This window comes from Thamnophis elegans, chromosome 6, assembly GCF_009769535.1.
Source record: "Thamnophis elegans isolate rThaEle1 chromosome 6, rThaEle1.pri, whole genome shotgun sequence".
NCBI classification, from domain to species: domain Eukaryota; kingdom Metazoa; phylum Chordata; class Lepidosauria; order Squamata; family Colubridae; genus Thamnophis; species Thamnophis elegans.
The window spans coordinates 1,071,747-1,092,280 of record NC_045546.1 but is presented as its reverse complement, the minus strand read 5'-3'; the positions used below and the strand labels follow the sequence as shown (position 1 = coordinate 1,092,280).

Below are 20,534 nucleotides of genomic sequence, written 5' to 3'. Positions count from 1 at the left end.
TTACACCTTTCCCCCAATCCTAACCCCCTAATAGTGGCTTCCCCGTGGTCCGCCCCCTCCGAGCCCCCGACTCTGCACTACTCGGGTCTCGAACTCGCGGAGCCCGGACGGCTGCCGCGCTGCCAACTTGAGGCCACGCCCTAGTTTTCCCCGCCTGGCCCTGACGTAAATAAAGCGCCTCTTTGTTTACGCATGCACCCCGGCGCCTCCACGGGAATCGTAGTCCGACGTCGCCGGACCCCAGGGCGCCAAGCCGAGCTGCATCTTTCTCGAGGACTACAGCTCCCATGAGCGTCCCCGCGCCTCCCCTGGCGCGTCCACTCCGCCGCGGCGCCGCCCTCCCTGCCGCCATCTTGGTTTCCCTGGAGACTGGAGGGTCTGGGCGGCAGCGCTGGGCCGGGAGAGGAGCGCGATGCTGGCCTGCCTGATGACCAGGCCCGTGCCGCCCGCTCTCACCAGGCTCCTGCGGGCCGCGGCCGGGCGCCCGCTCGCCAAACGCGGCGCGTCGTCGCGGGAGTCGGCCGGGCGAGAAGACGCGGCCCGCTGGGCCGAGCATGAGGGGCTGCGCTTCCCCGCGGCCGCCGCTAGAGGCCGCCACGAGCCCGTCCAGGCTGCGGCGGAGAAGAGCGGCGCCGAGCTGCGGAGGCGGCCGGCGGCCTGTAGGGGGCGCCCGCTGGCCGGCGGAGAGCCCTGGGGGGCGTCGTGGGGGCCCGGCGTGGCCCCCGGGGGCGTCTGGCTGCCCAGGCTGCCCCGCCCGGAGGAGAAGGAGAAGGAGGAGGATGCCAAGCGGCCCCCGCTGGAGGAAGGCCCCGGCCGGCCTCGCTTGTGGCCCAACCCGGCAGCCGAGGACCGGCAGCGGCGGAGGGAGGGCCGGGGTCGCCGCTCCAGGACCCCCGCCCTCTGCGCCTCGGCCCTGGCGGCCGCCGGGCTCGCCCTGTGCTACAGCCGGGGACACCTGGGCAAAGGTGACTGGAAGGGGGAGGGGGCTCCTTGGGATGGGGGAGGGGCTCCCCAAAGGGGGGAGGGGCTCCTTGGGGTGGGGGGAGGGGCTCCCCAAAGACCCCCTGGGGGCCAAGAGGCGGGGGGGGGGGGCTCAACCTGACATAGAATAGGTTTGTGCAGGGGGGCTGGACTAGATGACCTCCGAGGTCCCTGCACCTCCACCTGGAAGGCCATTTAGTGCCCACTCAGCCCCCCCCCGCTAGCACTGCCCCCCCTTGGGGAGGGGTTTGCCCCCAGACCCTCTGAGGGCCAAGAGGGGCCCCTCTGCGAAATTATGACAGGACCCCGGCTTTGACAGTCACCCCCACCCAAGAGTGCCCCTGCAGGGGAGGGGGCGCATGGGCGGAGGATGCCCCTGGCATGGGGGTCCCCCCCTTTGACTGACCTGCCTGGACCCCCAGGCTGGACAGTCCCTTGTTTGACCTAGGTTTGAGCAGGGGGGGCAGGACTAGAAGACCTCCAAGGTCCCTTCTAGTCTATTCTAAAGGCCCCGCCCTCCACCTGGAAGATCAGCCCCTGCCCCCCTTGAGAAGAGGGGCTCCCCCAGGACCCTCTTGAGGGCCAGGGCTGGGTCCCCTCTGGCTGTGCCAGCTGCCCTCTTCTGCAAAGATATGATAGGGGAGCTCCAGGTTTGAGCCACCCCAGGAATCAAGAAGGACCCAGTGGTGCTTCTGCAGAAGGTGGGAGCTGCCCCTGGCTGGACTCTAAAGGCCCTGCCCTCCACCTGAAAGCCCCCCCCCCCGGATGAAGGATGCGTGGGAGGGGGCTGGGCTGCTGGGTGGAAGAGCGTCTGCCATGCCAAGGGTCCAGGCCGTGCCTGTCCCCATGCCAGCTACTACTGTGTAAAAGCAGCCTTGTCCCCCTGCCCAGAGCCCCAGAAGGTGGCAGCTGGTAGCACGGTTGATTCAGGGCTGGGGGAGATGCCAGCCAAGCTCCCCCCTCCCATCTTGCTTGGGTGGGTGGGTGGGTGACTTTCACAGCCAGAGCAAGATTTAGCCCACCTGACAGGCAGAGGGGGCGGGGAACACCTCGGGCCCCAGGACAGGCAGTCCTCAACTTACAACCCCAGTGGGGACCTGTTTTTCCACTGCTTAGTAAGTTGATGGTTAAATGAGTCACCCCCAGGTTTTCCTCCCTTTTTGCCCCAGTTGTTAAACAAATAATGCCATTGTTAAGCGAAACACACCGTTGTTAAGCGAGTCCAGCTTCTGCCATTGATTTTACTTGTCAGCTGGGAAGGTTACAAATGGCGAACCCGGACAGTGCAGCCATCCTACATACGTGGCGGTTGGCACGCACCTGAAAGTCGACCCCGCGGCTGGGGGGGCGATGCTGCGAAGCGCCTGAGTGCAAGGACCAAAATCACGTCACTTTTTACAGTGTTGTTGTAATGTGGCTAAATGAACGGCCGCTATGTCGAGGACCCCTTGCCCATGCTGGGACTGCCAGCCTCTTCCCTTTCCCTAGGAGGAGTTCAGCGCTGGTCCCCTCCCTCCCTCACGGTCCTTCTCTCTCTCTCTTTTCCAGAAGAGTCCTTCCTGGAAGCCGTGCGGCTCAACAGCGTTCCTGAAGTGGAGAGGTCAGTCAGATCTCGCAGGAAGGTTTTCTAAACAGCGGGACGGGCGTGTGTGTGTGCGTCTGTGTGCGCAGACGCTGTCTGGGAATCTACTAGCTCTGCACACACCTACCTTAAGGGGCGGTTGTGCCTGTGCTGGTGCTGAACGTGGTACTATGGGGCTCGTGTTTCTTCTGAAATATGTCGCTTGGCTCACTTGCTTGAGGTGGCAACGGCACTTAAACTTATATACCGCTTCCCAGTGCTTCCCAGCCCTCTCTGGGTGGTTTATAAATGTCAGCCTTTCCCCCCCTCAACAATCTGGGTCCTCATTTTTCCTTCCTTCCTTCCTTCCTTCCTTCCTTCCTTCCTTCCTTCCTTCCTTCCTTCCTTCCCAATAGCAAGAGCATGTAGATTTATATACCGCTTCGCCATGCTTTCCAGCCCTCTTACAGAGATTGTTGCCCCAACAATCTGGGTCCTCATTTAGCTGTCCTGGGAAGGATGCAAAGCCGAGTCAACCTTGAGCCGGTCGGGATCAAACTCCTGGCTGGGGGCAGAGTTTGCTTGCAATACTGCATTCTGACTCCTGGGCCATCACGGCAATAGACAGACAGACAGACATAGCAAAGATTTCATAGCATTAGCCCTTAGGCTTATATGCCACTTCACAGTGCTTTCCAGCCCTCTCTAAGCGGTTTACCAAGGTCAGCCTGCTCCCCACAACAATCTGGCTCCTCATTTTACCGACCTGGGAAGGACGGAAGGCTGAGTCAACCTTGAGCCAGTCGGGATCGAACCCCTGGCTCTGGGTCAGAGTTTCCTTCCAATATTCCATTCTAAGCCCTGGGCCCCCCAGGCTGATCCGAAACCAGTTTTATCTGCTCTTTGCTCCCACTGGCTTTCCTTCATTTTCCCAAATGATCTCAGGTAAATTTGGAGGGGGGGGCGGGAAATGGAGCAGGTGAAGAGAGGGTGAATTATTTTGAGGCCGCTTTTAAAGAGCCGAGGTGGCGCAGTGGTTAGAGTGCAGCACTGCAGGCTACTTCAGCTGACTGTTAGCAGCAGTTCGGCGGTTCTAATCTCACCGGCTCAAGGTTGACTCAGCCTTCCATCCTTCCGAGGTGGGTGAAATGAGGACCCGGATTGTTGTTGGGGGCGATATGCTGACTCTGTAAACCGCTTAGAGAGGGCTGAAAGCCCTATGAAGCGGTATAGAAGTCTAACTGCTATGGCTATTGCTATAAAGACTTGAATGAAACTCCCTGGGAAAGAGGCTCACTTGATTAGATGTGATTTTTTGGGACATTGGTCCCAGCAAGGGGGGGGGGCTTGGATGCCTCATTTCTGTAGGCTTTTGAATTTTCAGTATTTGTGCATCAATGGGGCCCAAAACACAATCACAGGTTCTAGAAGTAGATAAAAAGAACCCCATTAAAGAAATGAGTCAGAAATGATACCCTTGTTTAATTCAAAAGCGTTTGCAAACATTTAAGCAGTTCTGATAACTTGGGGCTTAATGATTGATGGAGGTAGCCCTCCTGCCTTCCCTCTGGAGCAGCAGGGAATAGTTTAGTATTTCTAAGTATACTATTCTAAGGATTAAGCAGTCTGAAAACGGGCATTTTTTTGACTCTTGTCTTTTTAATTTATTTATTTGTACCCTGCTTTTATTATTTATTACAAAGCTAACAAGGTGGCAGAGAACTATTTGTAAGCCTCCTGGAGTTACCAAGAGTGAGTGGAGCAGCCATATAATTTTTCTTTAAGTAAATAAAGTATCTAATACTCCTTCCTTAGCAATAGCAGTTAGACTTATCTACTGCTTCACAGGGCTTTCAGCCCTCTCTAAGCGGTTTACAGAGTCAGCATATCGCCCCCAACAACAATCTGGGTCCTCATTTCACCCACCTCGGAAGAATGGAAGGCTGAGTCAACCTTTGAGCCAGTGAGATTAGAACCGCCGAACTGCAGATATCAGTCAGCTGAAGTGGCCTGCAGTGCTGGATTTAACCACTGCACCACCTTGGTTCTTCCTTATCCTCCGCCTCCTATTTCCCCCCCCCAACTGCTCCCCTGAGAGGGAGGGACTGGCCCCAAATCACCTGGCCAGCTGTCACACCGAAGGCAGGACTAGGACTCACTGTCACCTGGTGATTGACCCAAAGTCACCCCGCCAGCTTTCATGACTAAGGTGGGACTAGAATTCACCACCTCCTCGTGACTCACTGAGTCACCCAACTGGCTTTCGCACCTAAGGCAGGACTAGGACTCACTGTCACCTGGTGATTGGCCCAAAGTCACCCAACCAGCTTTTCTGCCTAAGGCGGGACTAGAACTCTCCGTCTCCCGGTTTCCAGGCCAGGCCCCCTTAATCGCTAGACCAGTGTTTCTCAACCTTGGCGACTTTAAGTCCTGTGGACTTCAACTCCCAGAATCCCCCAGCCAGCGCAGTTGCGCTGGCTGGGGGATTCTGGGAGTTGAAGTCCACAGGACTTAAAGTCGCCAAGGTTGAGAAACACTGTGCTAGATTTCCTTTCGATGGTCCTTGCGGAAGTGCTGGTTTCAGAGCCTCCGCTCCCAGTAGAAAGATGTCTGGGCTGGTTTTGTGGGCCCTGGAGGTGCCGGCTGTGGCCCTTGGCCCTCTCTCCGCTTGCCCCCCCCCCCGGTGGGGTGAGGCCTGCCTGCTTCCTCGCGGGCGCCTTTGCAGCAGAGAGAGCCGGGCTGTTAAACAGGGAACCGAGCAGAACGGGATCTGCTCACCTCCCGAGAGGAGCTGCTTTGTTGTTAACGGCTCCCGAGTTCAAGTTTGCCTCTTCCTCTTCTCCTTCCTCCCTTCACCTGCCGGGCGGGCGGGCGGGCGAGGCGCTTGGCTGGCAGCCCTGAGCACAAAGTCAAACATGGGCTTTGGGCTTCGGCTTTTACGCAGCGCCTCCCGGAGTCACTCAGCCAGAACTCTGAATAGAGGCTCCATATGTCTTGGGCGGGGGGGCTGGGGGGGTGGGAGCCAGGGGCCTGGGCTGCAAGAGGAGCTGCCCAGAGGGGTCCCGGGGTCATCTGCCTTTGCCGGGTGGGGTGGGGCGGGGGCTGCTTAAGAGCCCAAACACATCCGGAAGGCTGCTGACTTTGCCCCATCGGAAGGCCTTTGGGTCAGGTGGGGGCTGGTGAGGGGTGGGGAAGGATCTGCAGCCCCTGTGGGAAGGACCATAAGCTGAGCTCTTGCACAGGGGGGGTCTCCCATCAGTCTTCCTGGGGCAGAAGAGAATGTTTGTCGCTCAGGGTCTCTGAGCTTGTGGGGGGGGTTTCCTGGGGGTTTCCTTGCAAACGTTTCATGACCCAACTAGGCGACATCATCAGTGCTAGAAGGGAGCGGGGTTTGCTCTCGTACTGTACCCAGATGGCTTCCCTATCAGTATTGGTGGGAGTGTTCTTGGTAGTTGTTGGTTGGGTGTGTGTGTGTGTTTATGGCTTGGTTGTTGGGCTGGTATTAAATCTGTAGTACATTTCTACACACACTGAGAGGGCCAGCTGCATAAGCAGACCCCAACCCCCCCCCCCCTCCCTTCTAGCACCAGTGATGTTCCCTAGTTGGGTCATGAAACATCTTCAAGAGCCGGCCCAGAGAAGACCAAGGACACCCCAGTCCTCCTCCTCCTCCTCCTCTCCTCCTCTTCCTTCCCCTCCTCCTCCTCCTCTTTCCTCCCTCCTCTTCCTCTTCCTTCTGCTCCTTCTCCTCCTCCTCTTCCTCCTTCTCCTCCTCCTCCTTCTCCTCCTTCCCCTCCTCCTCTTTCCTCCCTCCTCCTCCCCCTCCTCCTCTTCCTCCCCCTCCTCCTCCCCCTCCTCCTCCCCCTCTTCCTCCACCCCTCCTCCTCTTCCTCCCCCTCCTGCTCCTCCCCCTCCTCCTCCCCCTCTTCCTCCTCTTCCTTCCCCTCCTGCTCCTTCTCCTCTTCCTTCCCCTCCTCCTCCTCTTCCTTCTCCTCCTCTCTGCACCCTCCACCCCTTTCTAACATGGATGACGTTACCTAATTGGGCCATGAAACGTCTGCGAGAGAAGGACCCAGCTCGAGAGAGCACCAAGGGCCCCCACAGATCTCTTCTTCTTCTTCTTCTTCTTTTCTTCTTCCTGATTGGGGTTTGTGTGTGAAATTGTTCCTGTGGGGTGGGATGGAGATGAGTGAAGGGGCCTCATCCACGGCATCCACAGCCAGGCTCCACTCCCTGCGGCCTCTGGCCTTGGGTTGCATCGAGGAAATGACTAGAAAGCCGAGGTGGCACAGTGGTTAGGGTGCAGTACTGCAGGCCACTTCAGCTGACTGTTATCTGCAGTTCGGCGGTTCTAATCTCACCGGCTCAAGGGTTGACTCAGCCTTCCATCCTTCTGAGGTGGGTGAAATGAGGACCCAGACTGTGGGGGCGATATGCTGACTCTGTAAACTGCTTAGAGAGGGCTGAAAGCCCTATGAAGCGGTATATAAGTCTAACTGCTATTGCTACTGCTATTGCTATAGATCAGTGTTTCTCAACCTTGGCAACTTGAAGATGTCTGGACTTCAACTCCCAGAATTCCCCAGCCAGCGAATGCTGGCTGTTGAATTCTGGGAGTTGAAGTCCGGACATCTTCAAGTTGCCAAGGTTGAGAAACACTGTCCTAGACACTTCCCCATCTTCAAGTTGACAAGGTTGAGAAACACTGCTATAGATGGCAGCAGAGTCCCAAAATATTCTCTTATTCTCCAATTCATCCCCCTTTGCTCTAGAACGGCTCTCCGTAATCCGGCAGCTCACAGAATTTGCAAAGGACACAGGCAGTTGCTCCAGCTGGCAATCCAGGCGCCCGCCTTCATTTGTGGGGTGCCAGGTTGGGGGGGGGGGAACCTGGCCGAGAGTTTCTTCCGCATATGTGGACTTGCGCCTCTCAAGGGGTGTGGTCCCCCCGGGTTCCTTCGGTTGAAAACACAAGACGACCGTCCGCCAAGGTTGGCCGGAGAATTATATGTAATTAGCAATAAAAGGTCCTCGCTGGTAAATACGTTTGGCTGTCTAGGAGCCGAGCGGCGGACGTCCCTTTATTGATCAGTGATTGTGATTAGATCAGACGGGGAATATATTAACGGCGATCGTGAATCCTCCGAACTCGTTTCACAGGTCAGCTAAGTCGCCTGGTGATTTCGCTTTATTTTGTCTTTATGTAATTCAATGTAATTCAACCACCAGCACCCGTTAACCTTGCTCGGTGGAGCTCTGGGGTTTCCCAGTTCATCTTGGATGCGCCTAGGCCACCGACCCCAAGCCCAGAAAAAGAGGACTTTGTGTCCCATAATCCTAAATTAGACCGGCAGGAACTCCTCCGTCTGAGCATCCCCAGGGAGCAGCAGGTGGAGAATTTATGGCTTTATGGCTGAGGGAGCCTCCCAGGTTGGTGCGTTCTGCCTTAGCAACTGTGGATGGATTCCGTGCAGAAAGACACCCCCCCATCCTCCGCCTCTTAAGGGACTCGGTGGTGCATCCGTTCCGCCACTAAGTGAGGCCATTGAATGTCCTTTTCCTCTTTTCCTGTCAACTTTCCCAAGCAGGCTGAGGAACCCTACAATAGAAGATAGCAATAGCAATAGCAGTTAGACTTCTCTACCGCTTCATAGGGCTTTCAGCCCTCTCTAAGTGTCAGCATATTGCCCCCAACAACAATCCGGGTCCTCATTTTACCCACCTCGGAAGGACGGAAGGCTGAGTCAACCCTGAGCCGGTGAGATTAGAACCGCTGAACTGCAGCTAACAGTCAGCTGAAGTGGCCTGCAGTACTGCACTCTACCCACTGCGCCACCTCGGCTCTTAGAATATAATATAGTGTAATATAGCAATAGCAACAGCAGTTAGACTTATATACCGCTTCATAGGGCTTTCAGCCCTCTCTAAGCGGTTTACAGAGTCAGCATATCGCCCCCACAATCCGGATCCTCATTTTACCCACCTCGGAAGGATGGAAGGCTGAGTCAACCCTGAGCCGGTGAGATTTGAACAGCCGAACTGCCGAACTAGCAGTCAGCTGAAATAGCCTGCAGTGCTGCATTTAATCACTCCGCCACCTCGGCTCTCGGAAGAGAATATTTGTAGCTCAGGGTCGAACTGTGGGGTCCATCCTGGACTTCTTGCAGACCCCACTGGGGAACATCATCAGTGCTAGAAAAGAGGGAGGATTGTGGAGGGGAGGAGGAGGAGGACTGTGGGGTCTTCGGTGCTCTCGGAACTTGGCAGTTTTCTTGCAGACGTTTCCTGACCCGACTAGGGAACACCGTCAGTGTTAGGAGGGGATGGAGTTTGTGGAGAAGAGGAGGAGGAGGAAGGAAAGAGAAAGAAAGGAGAGGAGGAGAAGGAGGACTGTGGGGGTCCTTGGTGCTCTCTGAGCTGGGTGGTTTTCTTGCAGGCGTTTCATGGCCCAGCTGGGGAACATCATCACTGCTAGGAGGGAGTGGGGTATTGGAGGAGAAGGAGAGAACTATGGAGCTCAGTGGTTTTCTTGCAGATGTTTCATGACCCAGCTAGGGAACATTATCAGTGTTAGAAGGAGGAGGCTTTGGGGAAAGGAGGAGGAGGAGGAGGAGGACAGTGGGGTCCTTGATGCTCTCTGAGCTTAATGGTTTCCTTGCAGATGTTTCATGACCCAACTAGGGAACATTATCAGTGCTAGAAAGGAGGAGGAGGAAGGAGGAAGGAGGAAGAGGAGGAAAATGAGGAAGACTGTGGGGGTGCTCTCTGAGCTTTGTGGTTTTCTTGCAGACGTTTCATGACCCAACTATGGAACACCATCAGTGCTAGAAAGGAGGGAAGTTTACTCTCTCTTTATATACAGTAGCTTGCCTTTTGTTGGGATATGTTTTTTTCTCTCTTTCTGTTGTTTTTTTTCATTAGGGTATCGTTTTTCTGCTTAATTGTTTGTCTGGTATCAATCCATGCTGATCTGGTTATAGGCCGGAGAGCAAACTCTCTTTTGGGAGGATCTAAATATAGGAGTGAGCAGGGATCCCTGGCTGTGGGATTACAGCTTGGTGCGGGAGGAGGACAGCACTGTATCCGCAGTCCCCCCCCCCTCTCAAATTTGTATGTGTCTCCTCTGTTTCTTCATTATGAGGTGGTTCCACTGGCACAGCTAAACTTTGCAAGCTGGGAGGGGAAAAAAATGGAGAATTTTGCTCCTTTTGGCAGGCTTTATGGAAGGCGGAGAAATGCGTTTATGAATAATTGGGAACCAAAGAGGCTTTCAAAATATTTCAAGCCCCTCTCTCCTATTGAAATATTAAGCATCCGGTTTATGAGAGCAGTGAAATGGCTTGTTTTCATAACTTTGCATACTCCAAATGTGATTTATCGTTGCAATATTATTCAGATTCATTTTGTTTACGTCTTTGTAATGATCACAAATAAAACAAATGTTGTTTTTAAACCCCCCCCCCCCAAAAAAAAGGCAAAATGTCAGAAGCTTTCAGGCTTCTAACGTACGATTAAAACTCAAGTGATTCTCTTTGACTTAACCACCATTATTCAAATAATCCAGGAGCAGGGGAGGGGAACCCGCAGAAAACGTTATACTGATTTTTCTACTCGTCTGAGATAGAAGTTCATAGAAATCCAGCGCAGGTATTCTTTGACTTACGGCCACAACTGATCCCAGAATTTCTGTTGCTAAGCAAGAAATGTTGTTAAGTGAGCTTTGCCCCATATTACAACCATTCTTGCCACAGTTGTTAAGTGAATCACTGCCGTTGTTAAGTTAGTAAAATAGCTGCCTAGTGAATCCGGCTTCCCGATTGAATCTGCTCGTCGGAAGGTTGCCGAGGGGAGGGGTCACCTGACCCCGGGACTCTGCAGCCGTCACAAGTACATGCCAGTTTCCAAGCATTTAAATTTTGACCACAAATGCTGCGACGGTTATAAGTGCAAGAACTGGTGATAAGCCACTCTTTTCAGCACAGGTGGTCCTCGACCTATGACCTCAATTGAGCCCAAAATTTCTGTTTCTTAAGTGAGTGAGTGCCCCATTTTATGACCTTTCTCGCTGCAGTTGTTCAGTGAATCACTGCCGTTGATAAGCTAGTAACCCGGTTGTTAAGTGAATCTGGCTGCCCCGTTGACTTTTCTGGTCGCAAAAGGGGACACAGCAACGGTCATAAGTAGAGCAACGCATCAAGTCAGTTGTGCCTGAATGTGGATGGCGTGAGTATGGGGTATGCTGCAACGGTCATAGCCGTGAAAAACTTTGTCAGTGCTCTTGAACCGTCACTAAATGAACTGTTGTAAATTGAGGAGTGCCTGTGCTGTTGCAACTTCAGGACATCCTTAATTGAACAGCTTTTAAGTCAAGGACTCGCTGTGAGGAGAATGCAGGCTCTGTTCGGAAAAATGGAAAATTGGGTTTTATTGCATTGCGAAAGACTCAAAGCCGAGATGCTTTTGGTATTTTTGGAGTCACGAAATCCGTTGTTGCCTTAAAAGGGAAAACGGCAGCTAAGGCAGGCTGGGAGCAGCTCTCTAGAGCTTGGGGAGGGGGTCTTTCTGAGCCCCCACTGAGCCCAAATGGGCTCAGTGGGGGCTCAGAAAGACCCCCTCCCCAAGCTCTAGAGAGCTGCTCCCAGCCTGCTACTGGAATTGCAAAGCTGCCATCCTACTCTGGACGAAGCCCCCGTTGGCCTGAAGGAAGTTAACCCTCTGGGTGATGTAATGGGATAAGGGGCAATTATCTGGAGACGGGTGTCGTCTGGGTGGGGGATCCTCCCCAAATGCAGCTGTTGGCGTGGATTCCATGGAACTGCATCCCCAATCACAAAGGCACCGAGTCTTGTTGCTGCCGTAAACACAGCCATCTGCCTTGTTGTCATCCTGAGCTGTCTTGTAGACAACGGATGTGACTTCTTCGATCCGGGGGTGGGTGGGGGGTCTCCAAGCTTGTCTACTTAGAAGGCTCGTGGACTCCAGCTCCCAGAATTCCCCAGCAGGTATTGGGGGGGGGGGGAGAGTGTGCTTACGGCCTGTGTTGTCATCATGGCTTCCCCAACCCATGGTCAGGGGGCCGAATTTCAGGGTCTCGGCAACTGGGCTGCATCGTGACCCATGTTAAGGGGTTCCCTTCTGGTTTGGGGTGAATCCACGCTGCCCCTGACAATGTAAACAGGTGTAAAGTTGGGAGGGATCATATTGGTCATCTAGTCCAACCCCCTACAACACCCTACAACAACCGTTTCCTGCTCTGGATAAATAGGGAATGTGGTTGCATATCCTGCTTTTCCAGATTCCCCCCTTGTCGTCGTCCCCCCGATAGAACAGGCAGCGTGGATTGTGGGGTCCTTGAGTGGTTTTCTTGCAGACGTTATCGTGACCCAGCTAGGTAACGCCATCAGTGCTAGAAGGGAGTGGGGTTTGGCCTCTCTTGATGGACAAGTAGCTTGCCCTGTCGATGTTGGTGCGCACATGTGTCGTGTATATAAACAAGGAGCTCTTCCTTGAGTAACGGAATGTCTGCAAGAAAAAGAACTGAGCTCAGGGAGCACCAAGGATCCCCCCCCCCTTCCCCTTCCTCCTCCTCTCTCCAAACCCCACTCCCTTCCAGCACTGATGATATCACCTGTTTGGGCCACGAGACGTCTGCAAGAAAACCACCAAGCTCAGAGAGCACTGAGGACCCTCCAGTAGTCGTCTTCCCCTTCTTCTCTTCTCTTCTCTTCTTTCTCCTTCTCCTCCTCTTCCCCTTCGCAATCCCCCCTTTCCTTCTAGCCCTGAAGATGGGGTAGAGAAAGATCTGCCAAGCTCAGAGAGCCCCAGGGACTCCCTGGATCAACCCCAGGCTAGAAATATTCCCTTCTGCGAACCTGGTAGCAACTCCGCGTGTCCCCAAGCCGTTTTCTCAGGGCTCAGCGTGGAAGCTCACCCCTGGGCTAACGGAGCTGTTGTCCCTTTGTCTCTCTCCAGGTTGTTGCAGGAAGGAGTTGGCGTCAACACCCGGCATAAGCTCGGCTGGACTGCTCTGATGGTAGCAGCGATCAACAGAAATTCAAGGTAAATCATTAAGAATATTGGAACTAAACCAGTGTTTCTCAACCTTGTCAACTTGAAGATGGGCAAGTGTCTAGGACAGTGTTTCTCAACCTTGGCAACTTGAAGATGTCCGGACTTCAACTCCCAGAATTCCCCAGCCAGCATTCGAGAAACACTGAACTAAACAAACAGTTCCCAAAATTCAATGCTAGAACGATTCCAGGATTTCAATGCAGGAAGTTTCTCTCCTTAAAACCGCCAGGTCGACGAAAAGCTGGATTCATTTAACCACTAACTTACTAACTTAACCACTGCAGTGGTTCGCTTTAACAAGTGTGGCGAGAAAGGTTGTAAAATGCAGCAAAACTCACTTAACAACTGTCTTGCTTAGCAGTAGAAATTTCGCAGACAATCTGCTGAACAAAACTCCGCATTGGTGTCAGGAAGGGCATCCGGCCAGTAAATTCTCTGCCAGCTCCATTCAGTTGCCCAGACTGCACCCCGCGAGGGATTATTTTTTAGAAGAAGGCTTTTTTTTTTGTTTTCAAAGTTTTTTATTTTTAACTTTACACATATTGTAGAAACAAAGTGTTGATGGGATCTTCCCTTTGACGTCCTCTCATCTACATAATCCATTTTATATCGTAACTTGGTTTTCACTTTCAGCCAGATTATTTCCTTCCGTTATTTTCCATTTTTATGCTCATTTTTTTTCTTAGTACATAAGCAATATCTTCAATTGCCCTTTCAAAAATTGCACCAAATTATCATTTCGTATTTCTCTAATGGTCTATTTTACCATAAACAATATATATCCTCTAGTTACGTTTTGACATAGAGAGCATTTCCTTCCATTTTTTCTACAATTAACAATGTACTATACTTTCTTTCTCTTTTTTTGGAATTTTTTATTTTATTTTAATTGAACAAAAGCACAAAAAAATAATCCTCCTTCATTACATCTTGTAGAAAGCGTGTCGATTGGTTACAGATAACTTTCGTGCATTTCTTCCACAGTCATTACTTATAATTCATATTAGATTATACACTTTAAGTCAAAAAAGCTTTGCATATCTTACTATTAATGTACCACATTTCTCATTTGACTACAATTATTTGAACGTGCTTTTACCTCAAATCATTCATACTTAAAGACACAACCACATAATGGCATTCATTAGCTATTTCAAAAAATCCTCCAATAACATTACACCTTTTATGACATCTTTTAAGTAAAAGTCAATAAAGTTTCTAAACCTTTCCCCTCCTTTTTTTCCACAACTCACTGACTAAAATTTATATCCAAGTTACTTTAGCCAATACCATAGCATGTATATATTGTTAAACAATGTCCATTAACATTTCCTTGTTGTTAATATAAATGGCTAAAAATCATTTACTATTTATGTCCCATCTCCTCTCGTCAGACCCCCCCCCCCAAAAAAAAACCCTTACACCTTTATAACAAGATCTAAATAAAAAATTGTTAATAAGATTTATAGGTCTTTTTCCCAGGTCACAATTTGCAATTTATATCCAAATTTCTTTTACTAGTTTGCCAGTACATGTATATATCATTAAGCTGTATCCATTATCATTTCATTATTGTTATTATAGTTAATTAATTGTTAGCGAATAAACATTTGATAAGGACCTAAAGCAAACTTAAGAGTTACAAAATTCCTACTTATTAATCACCAAAATCAACAATTTTTTAATTATCAACTTCCATTGTCAACCTGTGTCTTTCCAGTAACACAACAGTCTTATCTCTCTTGCCAATTGTGGTGCTATAATTTGTACAGTACTATACTTTCTTAATTTCTTAATCAGTTGCATAACGAAACCAATCCTACTACTATTCCCTTAGTCTAACACAACTCTTTTCTCCCCCTTCTTCTTCCTCTTTTGTCGATTTTCTCTGGGGCCCTCCTCCCCAAATTCCACTTCTTCTTTTTTTTAAAGTTTTTATTTTACACACATAAACACATCAACAAGAACAAACGCATGACTTAAGACAACATAGGAACAAGAAGTTCCATCGTATATCATACAGCAGTTCCACTTCTGGTCCTTTTTCTGATGAGCGTTTTTTAAAACTTGACGTTTTCAAGAGGTGTGGATTTTGACTCTCCCGGTCTCTCCCTTCCCTTCTCTCCTCCACTGGAGACTGGCTTCCACACAACCTTTGGGTGTCGAGAAGGACATTTGCCCGCTCTGGTTGTGGGGAAGAGGCTCATAATATCCTCATCAACGTGACAGCTTCTTGCGGGGAAGTGTCGGGATTGAGTGGCAGTTCCGTAAAACTCTGTTCTGCAGGGGGCTCTGCTTTTGAGGTGGGGTCCTTGGTGCTCCCTCCTTGCAGACGTTTCATGACCCAACCAGGCGACATCATCAGCACGGACGACGTCCCCTTGTTGGGTCATGAAACACCTGGGAGGAAAGAACCCAGGGACCTCACAGCTCAACGCTGGGCTGCAGCTATTATTTTCTGTTGGTATTGATTGATTTGATTTGATTTGATTTGATTACATTTATATGCCGCCCTTTTCCCCAAAGGGGACTCAGGGCGGCTCACAATTCAAATCAGGGAAGGGGGGTACAGACAGGAAATAAAAAGACGAAACATAACAATACATAATTTAAAAACACGCAACAGTCATACCATTCGAGACGGGGGCAACAGCTCTTTAGCCCCAGGCCTGTCGGGACAGCCAGGTTTTAAGGGCTTTGTGGAAGGCCTGGAGGGTGGTGAGGGTTCGAATCTCCACGGGGAGCTCGTTCCAAAGGGTCGGAGCAGCCACAGAGAAGGCTCTCCTCCGGGTAGTCGCCAGTCGGCATTGGCCGGCGGATGGAATTCGGAGGAGGCCTAATCTGTGGGATCTAATCGGTCTAGTGGAGGTAATTGGCAGCAGGCGGTCTCTCAAGTACCCAGGTCCAATACCATGACATACCCAGCAGTATTGGCAGGGCGAGTTACTATATATAAGCCAGGAGCACAGCCCACACCCCCTTACACAGATGATGTTCCCTAGTTGGGTCATGAAACGTCTGGAAGAAAAAAAAACCAAGCAGAGAGCACCAAGGGACCCTGCAGTTCTCCTTTTCCTCCTCCTCCCCTTCCTCTCTCTCATTCCCTCTTTCTTTCCGTCCTCTTCCTCCTCCTCTTTCTCTCTGCAAACCCCACTCCCCTCTAGCACGGATGATGCTACCTAATTGGCTGATGAAACGTCTGCAAGGAAACAACGAAGCTCAGAGCACCCCAAGGAACCCATAATCGTCATTGTCTTCCTCCTCCTCCTCCTCCTCCCACTCTTCTTCCTCTCCCCAAACCCTCCCCCCTCCTAGAACAGATGACGTTCCCTAGCTGGGCCATGAAACGTCTGCAAAGAAAACCACCAAGCTCAGAGAGCACCACGGTTCAACCCCAAGCTGCAAATATTCTTTTCTCTTTTTTAAAGAAAATTTTCTCCCCCCCCCCTTCTCCAGGAAAGGCTATCCGTCCTGTGCCCTCGCACCCCATAAGTTCCCAAGACAATCGGGGCTGCTCTTTGGTCCACCACTAAATTCAATTAACTTTTTATTGGAAGACAAAAGACGAAGAGGGAGAAAGAAATCCAATTTCGGAGAACGTGGGGCGCCCGTTTGGAAGGGGCTTTGATGCTGCAACCTCTCAGGGGCGCTTGACTTAGTCGCAAGTTCATAAGCCCCCGTAAAAAAGGGTGCTTAATGTTTTGGGAAAACACTGGTATTAAACGGGCGGACAAAGGCCGAATATCCGCTCTCGGGCGACAACACCTACCAATCCGTGTGCCGAGTTCGTGTGTGGTGGAAGCTTTGATGTGCTGAAGCTATGACAAGCTGAAAGTCACGACCTCCTTGGGGGAAGGCCTGCTTGGGGGGGGGGGGCGAGAGGCAGGCGGGAGCCTTGAATCTGTTGGTTTAACTTTGATGTCCCCACAGCCACAGGTCCCCCCTGTTTACACGGCTGTGCAAGGATGGGTTTAGCACCCCCGTTGCACTTTCCACCGAGGGACAATGGCCAGCAGCGGAGTGTGACCGTTGTTGACCATTCCGAGGGGCCAGTGGAGCGGAACGAGGTTTTTCGAGGCGCAAAGAGAAAAGGCTATTCATGCTACAGCAGTTTACCCCAGAGTGTCTCCCCTCCTGGCCTTTCCGGGCAGTTTTCCTGCTCTCCTGCTGCCTGCTTCAAACCAACATGGCCCAAGCCTGCATTAAATAGGCTTTCTAACAGAAGAGTCGGAAGGGACCTTGGAGGTCTTCTAGTCCAACCCCCTGCTCAAGCAGGAGACCCTGGTATGTTGGGCTGTTGTGAGGTCTGGGTTTGGGGTAGTATTTTTCAACCCTGGCAGCTTGAAGACGGGTGGACTTCAACTCCCAGAATCCCCCGCCAGTTTATCAGTTTCCCATTTAATTCTAATATGTCGCTTTCCCATTTAATTGTCACGCCATCCAGCTTACCTTAAACTTGTTTATTAATTTTAGCTTGCCATGGGTTATTATTCTTTTTTTCACTTTTCGGAAGTCAAGGTATATTACGCCAACGGCATTCCCACCGTCTATTAAGAAAGTTATCCAATTAAAAAAACCCCGATAAAGGTAGTCTAGAGACTTTTTTTTTAATTGTCCTATTTTAAATCTAGTTCAGTGTTTCTCAACCTTGGCAACTTGAAGATGTCCGGACTTCAACTCCCAGAATTCCCCAGCCAGCGAATGCTGGCTGGGGAATTCTGGGAGTTGAAGTCCAGACATCTTCAAGTTGCCAAGCTTGAGAAACACTGTCCTAGACACTTCCCCATCTTCAAGTTGCCAAGGTTGAGAAACACTGATCTAGTTTTTTGGGCTCCTGTGAGATCAGATCTAGGTTCAAGTCGAGGAGGGCCTGTACTGAGATGGGCTCTTCCCCCATCCGGCTGGGGTCTCACCGTGGCTTCCAACGGGAGCAGATGATGGGCATTCTGACAGGTGGGGGCAGGAGGGGGCTGCAGCCCGAGAGTGAGGAAGGTCGGCTTGAAGCCGATCTAATAATTAATATCTAATTATCTGTCTGCTTTTGTTAAGTTCCTCCAGCGGGGTTCACCTTCGCCAGGGGTTCCCTTGACAGCTGGCACCCCCCCCTCCACAACACACACACACGCACTCCGAGCTTCCTTGAAAGCATCCCCCCCCCATTTACCCACCACCCACCCCTGGCAGCAGAAAGCAATTACTGTCATTGATTTAACTGCCTGGTGAACTTTAGTTAAAGGCTGCCCTCTGGGGTCAGGGCAGATTGATATCCCTGCAGAGGAGGGTCTTTGTGGGCTAAGGCAATTAAGGCCTGATCAGCAAATTAAAGACTTGGCTGGGAGAGGCAATGCACGCATTAGTGAAGCTGCCCCCCTTTCCCCCCCGGAATGACGAAAGGCGCCTCTTGCAAGAGCCCCTCGCTTTGGGGGGCACCTGTCCAGGCTGAGTTCCTCCTCTTTCCCTGCGAGGCTCAGTCAGGTACTCCACGAGAACCTGAGAAAAGCCCGGTGGGTCTCCAGGGAGTCCTCGACGTATGACCACCATTGACCCCAAAATACAGGTTGCCAAGCGAGACACGTGTTAAGTGGGTTTTGACCCCCATTTTACAACCTTCCTCGCCACAGTTGTTAAGTGAATCAGTGCAGCCATTAAGTGAGCAACGTGGTTCTTAAGTGAATCTGGCTTCCAAATAGAGAGAGAGGGAGAGAGATGACTGACAGACAGATATGGAGAGAGCGATAGAGATGGATGGATATGGAGAGATGGATGGTACCTAGATATGGAGAGAGAAAGAGAGAGACATATGGATAGATGGAAGGTAGGTAGGTAGATAGGGATGGATGGATGATAGACAGGCAGACGGATAGAGATGGGGAAGTGAGATAGAGATATGTTGTGACTCAGCAGATGTCTGCTGTGAGTCTTTTCGGGATACAAGATTCATTATGCAGCTGGGGCTGGTTAGAGGCAAGTTTGGAGATAAAAGGACGGATGCTGCCACGCCCTAGTTGCAGGAGTCAACGTTCCTTCGTGCGTGCCTTGGTTTGTACAACATTGTTTGATCATCAGCCGTGGTTTATGTAAGATTCACTTGGATAAGTGCTCTGTATTTCTGTAACCCTGATTCATAGAGACTTTGGAAGAAGTGTTTTGCTTTCGTTTTGTTCAAGTTGAGTTGCCGTAAGAAAGATTTGTTTTCATTACGTTATCTGGTTAAAGACTGTATTTATGTTATTTTTGGGGCTCGAAGCCAGTCGGAGCCGAGAACTGATAAAGAAAAGTCCTTTTAAGTTGTTCTGCCTGCTGTTTGTTATCGAGCCGCGAAGGGGGGACGGAACAGAGATAGATAGAGGTAGAGTCAGTAATTTTAATCTTGATATTTTCCCCGCCTTTCCATGTGCTTGAAATGCGTCAACTGAAAGGCTCTCCCACAGATTTTGTCCTTTAACCTCAGTTGCAAACCTTTGGTGTTCCATTGTTTTATCTCCCCCCCTGCCCCCCAATGCCCACTGGGTTCTGGGGCTGGATGTCAATGCAACCCAGAACTCCGAATGGCCTTTTAACGGCTGCGCCGCCCCCTGTCCAGCTGGGCAGAGGCTAATTCCACTGGCAGGCTGGGCTCTGCAAAATTGGACAGGCGCAATCCGTAGCTGCCATCACTCAAATGTCAGGCTGGCCTTCAATGCGGGCACTGGGCTGAAGGGCAGCTGGACCGGGGGAGGGGGGGAGACGGGACGGACAGCATCCAAGGGATCCCTCCCAGATCCTTTGCCTGGCCCTCTGCGTGGAGGTCGGCTGGATCCCTTGGACAGGAAGCGATTTGAAGCCATGTGGAGTGGCCGAATCGCTCCCCATCCTCACACGGCAGGAATGATCATCCCTCTCTTGAATAAACGGAGGAGCCACCTGGGACACGAAATGGCCAGGAATTGGCTAAAAATACCCAGACCACTTTCCAGGTGATTGTAGGAAACAAGGTTAGGATAATACAAAAAACAACAACAGTGTGTTTGAAAAAAAGGCTGCCTTACTGTTTTTTCCCCCTTCAGATCAAAGGACTTCAGTCAAAAGTGACTGTATTATGTATTGGTTATTTATTTTATCTCCCGCCTTTATGGTATTTTTTATAAATAACTCAAGGCGATGAAATAACTAATTCCTTCCTCATCCTGTTTTCCCAACAATAACAACAACCCTCCAAAGTAGGCTTGGTTGAGAGAGAGGGACTGGCCCAAAGTCACCCAGCTGGCTTTTATATCTAAGGCCGGACTAGAACTCCCTGTCTCCTGGTGGTGGGCCCAAATGCCTGCCTGAGTGCCTCCCTACCCATTCCTTCCTTCTTTCCTTCCTTCCATCTTCCCTCCTTCCATCTTCCCTTCTTCCTTCCTTCCTTCTTTCCTTCCTTCCATCTTCCCTCCTTCCATCTTCCATCCTTCCTTCCATCTTCCCTCCTTCCTTCCTTCCTTCTTTCCTTCCTTCCATCTGCCTTCCTTCCATCTTTCCTCCTTCCTTCCTTCTTTCCTTCCTTCCATCTTTCCTCCTTCCTTCCATCTTCCCTCCTTCCATCTTCCTTCCTTCCTTCTTTCCTTCCTTCCATCTTCCTTCCTTCCATCTGCCTTCCTTCCATCTTCCCTCCTTCCTTCCATCTTCCTTCCTTCCTTCCTTCTTTCCTTCCTTCCATCTTCCCTCCTTCCTTCCATCTTCCCTCCTTCCATCTTCCTTCCTTCCTTCCTTCCATCTTCCCTCCTTCCTTCCTTCCATCTGCCTTCCTTCCATCTGCCTTCCTTCCATCTTCCCTTTTCCTTCCTTCCATCTTCCTTCCTTCCTTCTTTCCTTCCTTCCATCTTCCCTCCTTTCTTCCTTCCTTCCTTCCATCTGCCTTCCTTACATCTTTCCTCCTTCCTTCCTTCCTTCCTTCCTTCCA

General features: G+C 51.1%; 1 protein-coding gene across 2 annotated transcripts in view; it reads left to right on the top strand.

Annotated features, from left to right (window-relative positions):
* The first annotated feature begins 329 nt into the window (after nucleotides 1-329).
* The window catches only part of CLPB (caseinolytic mitochondrial matrix peptidase chaperone subunit B), an 83,432-nt gene continuing 63,227 nt past the window's right edge, over nucleotides 330-20,534 (top strand). For both annotated transcript variants that reach the window (XM_032219538.1, XM_032219537.1), the window contains exons 1-3: nucleotides 330-965; nucleotides 2,530-2,581; nucleotides 12,515-12,601. In XM_032219538.1, coding sequence (XP_032075429.1) covers nucleotides 413-965; nucleotides 2,530-2,581; nucleotides 12,515-12,601 — 692 coding nt within the window. In that variant the 5' untranslated portion in view covers nucleotides 330-412. The remainder of the gene's footprint in view (nucleotides 966-2,529; nucleotides 2,582-12,514; nucleotides 12,602-20,534) is intronic.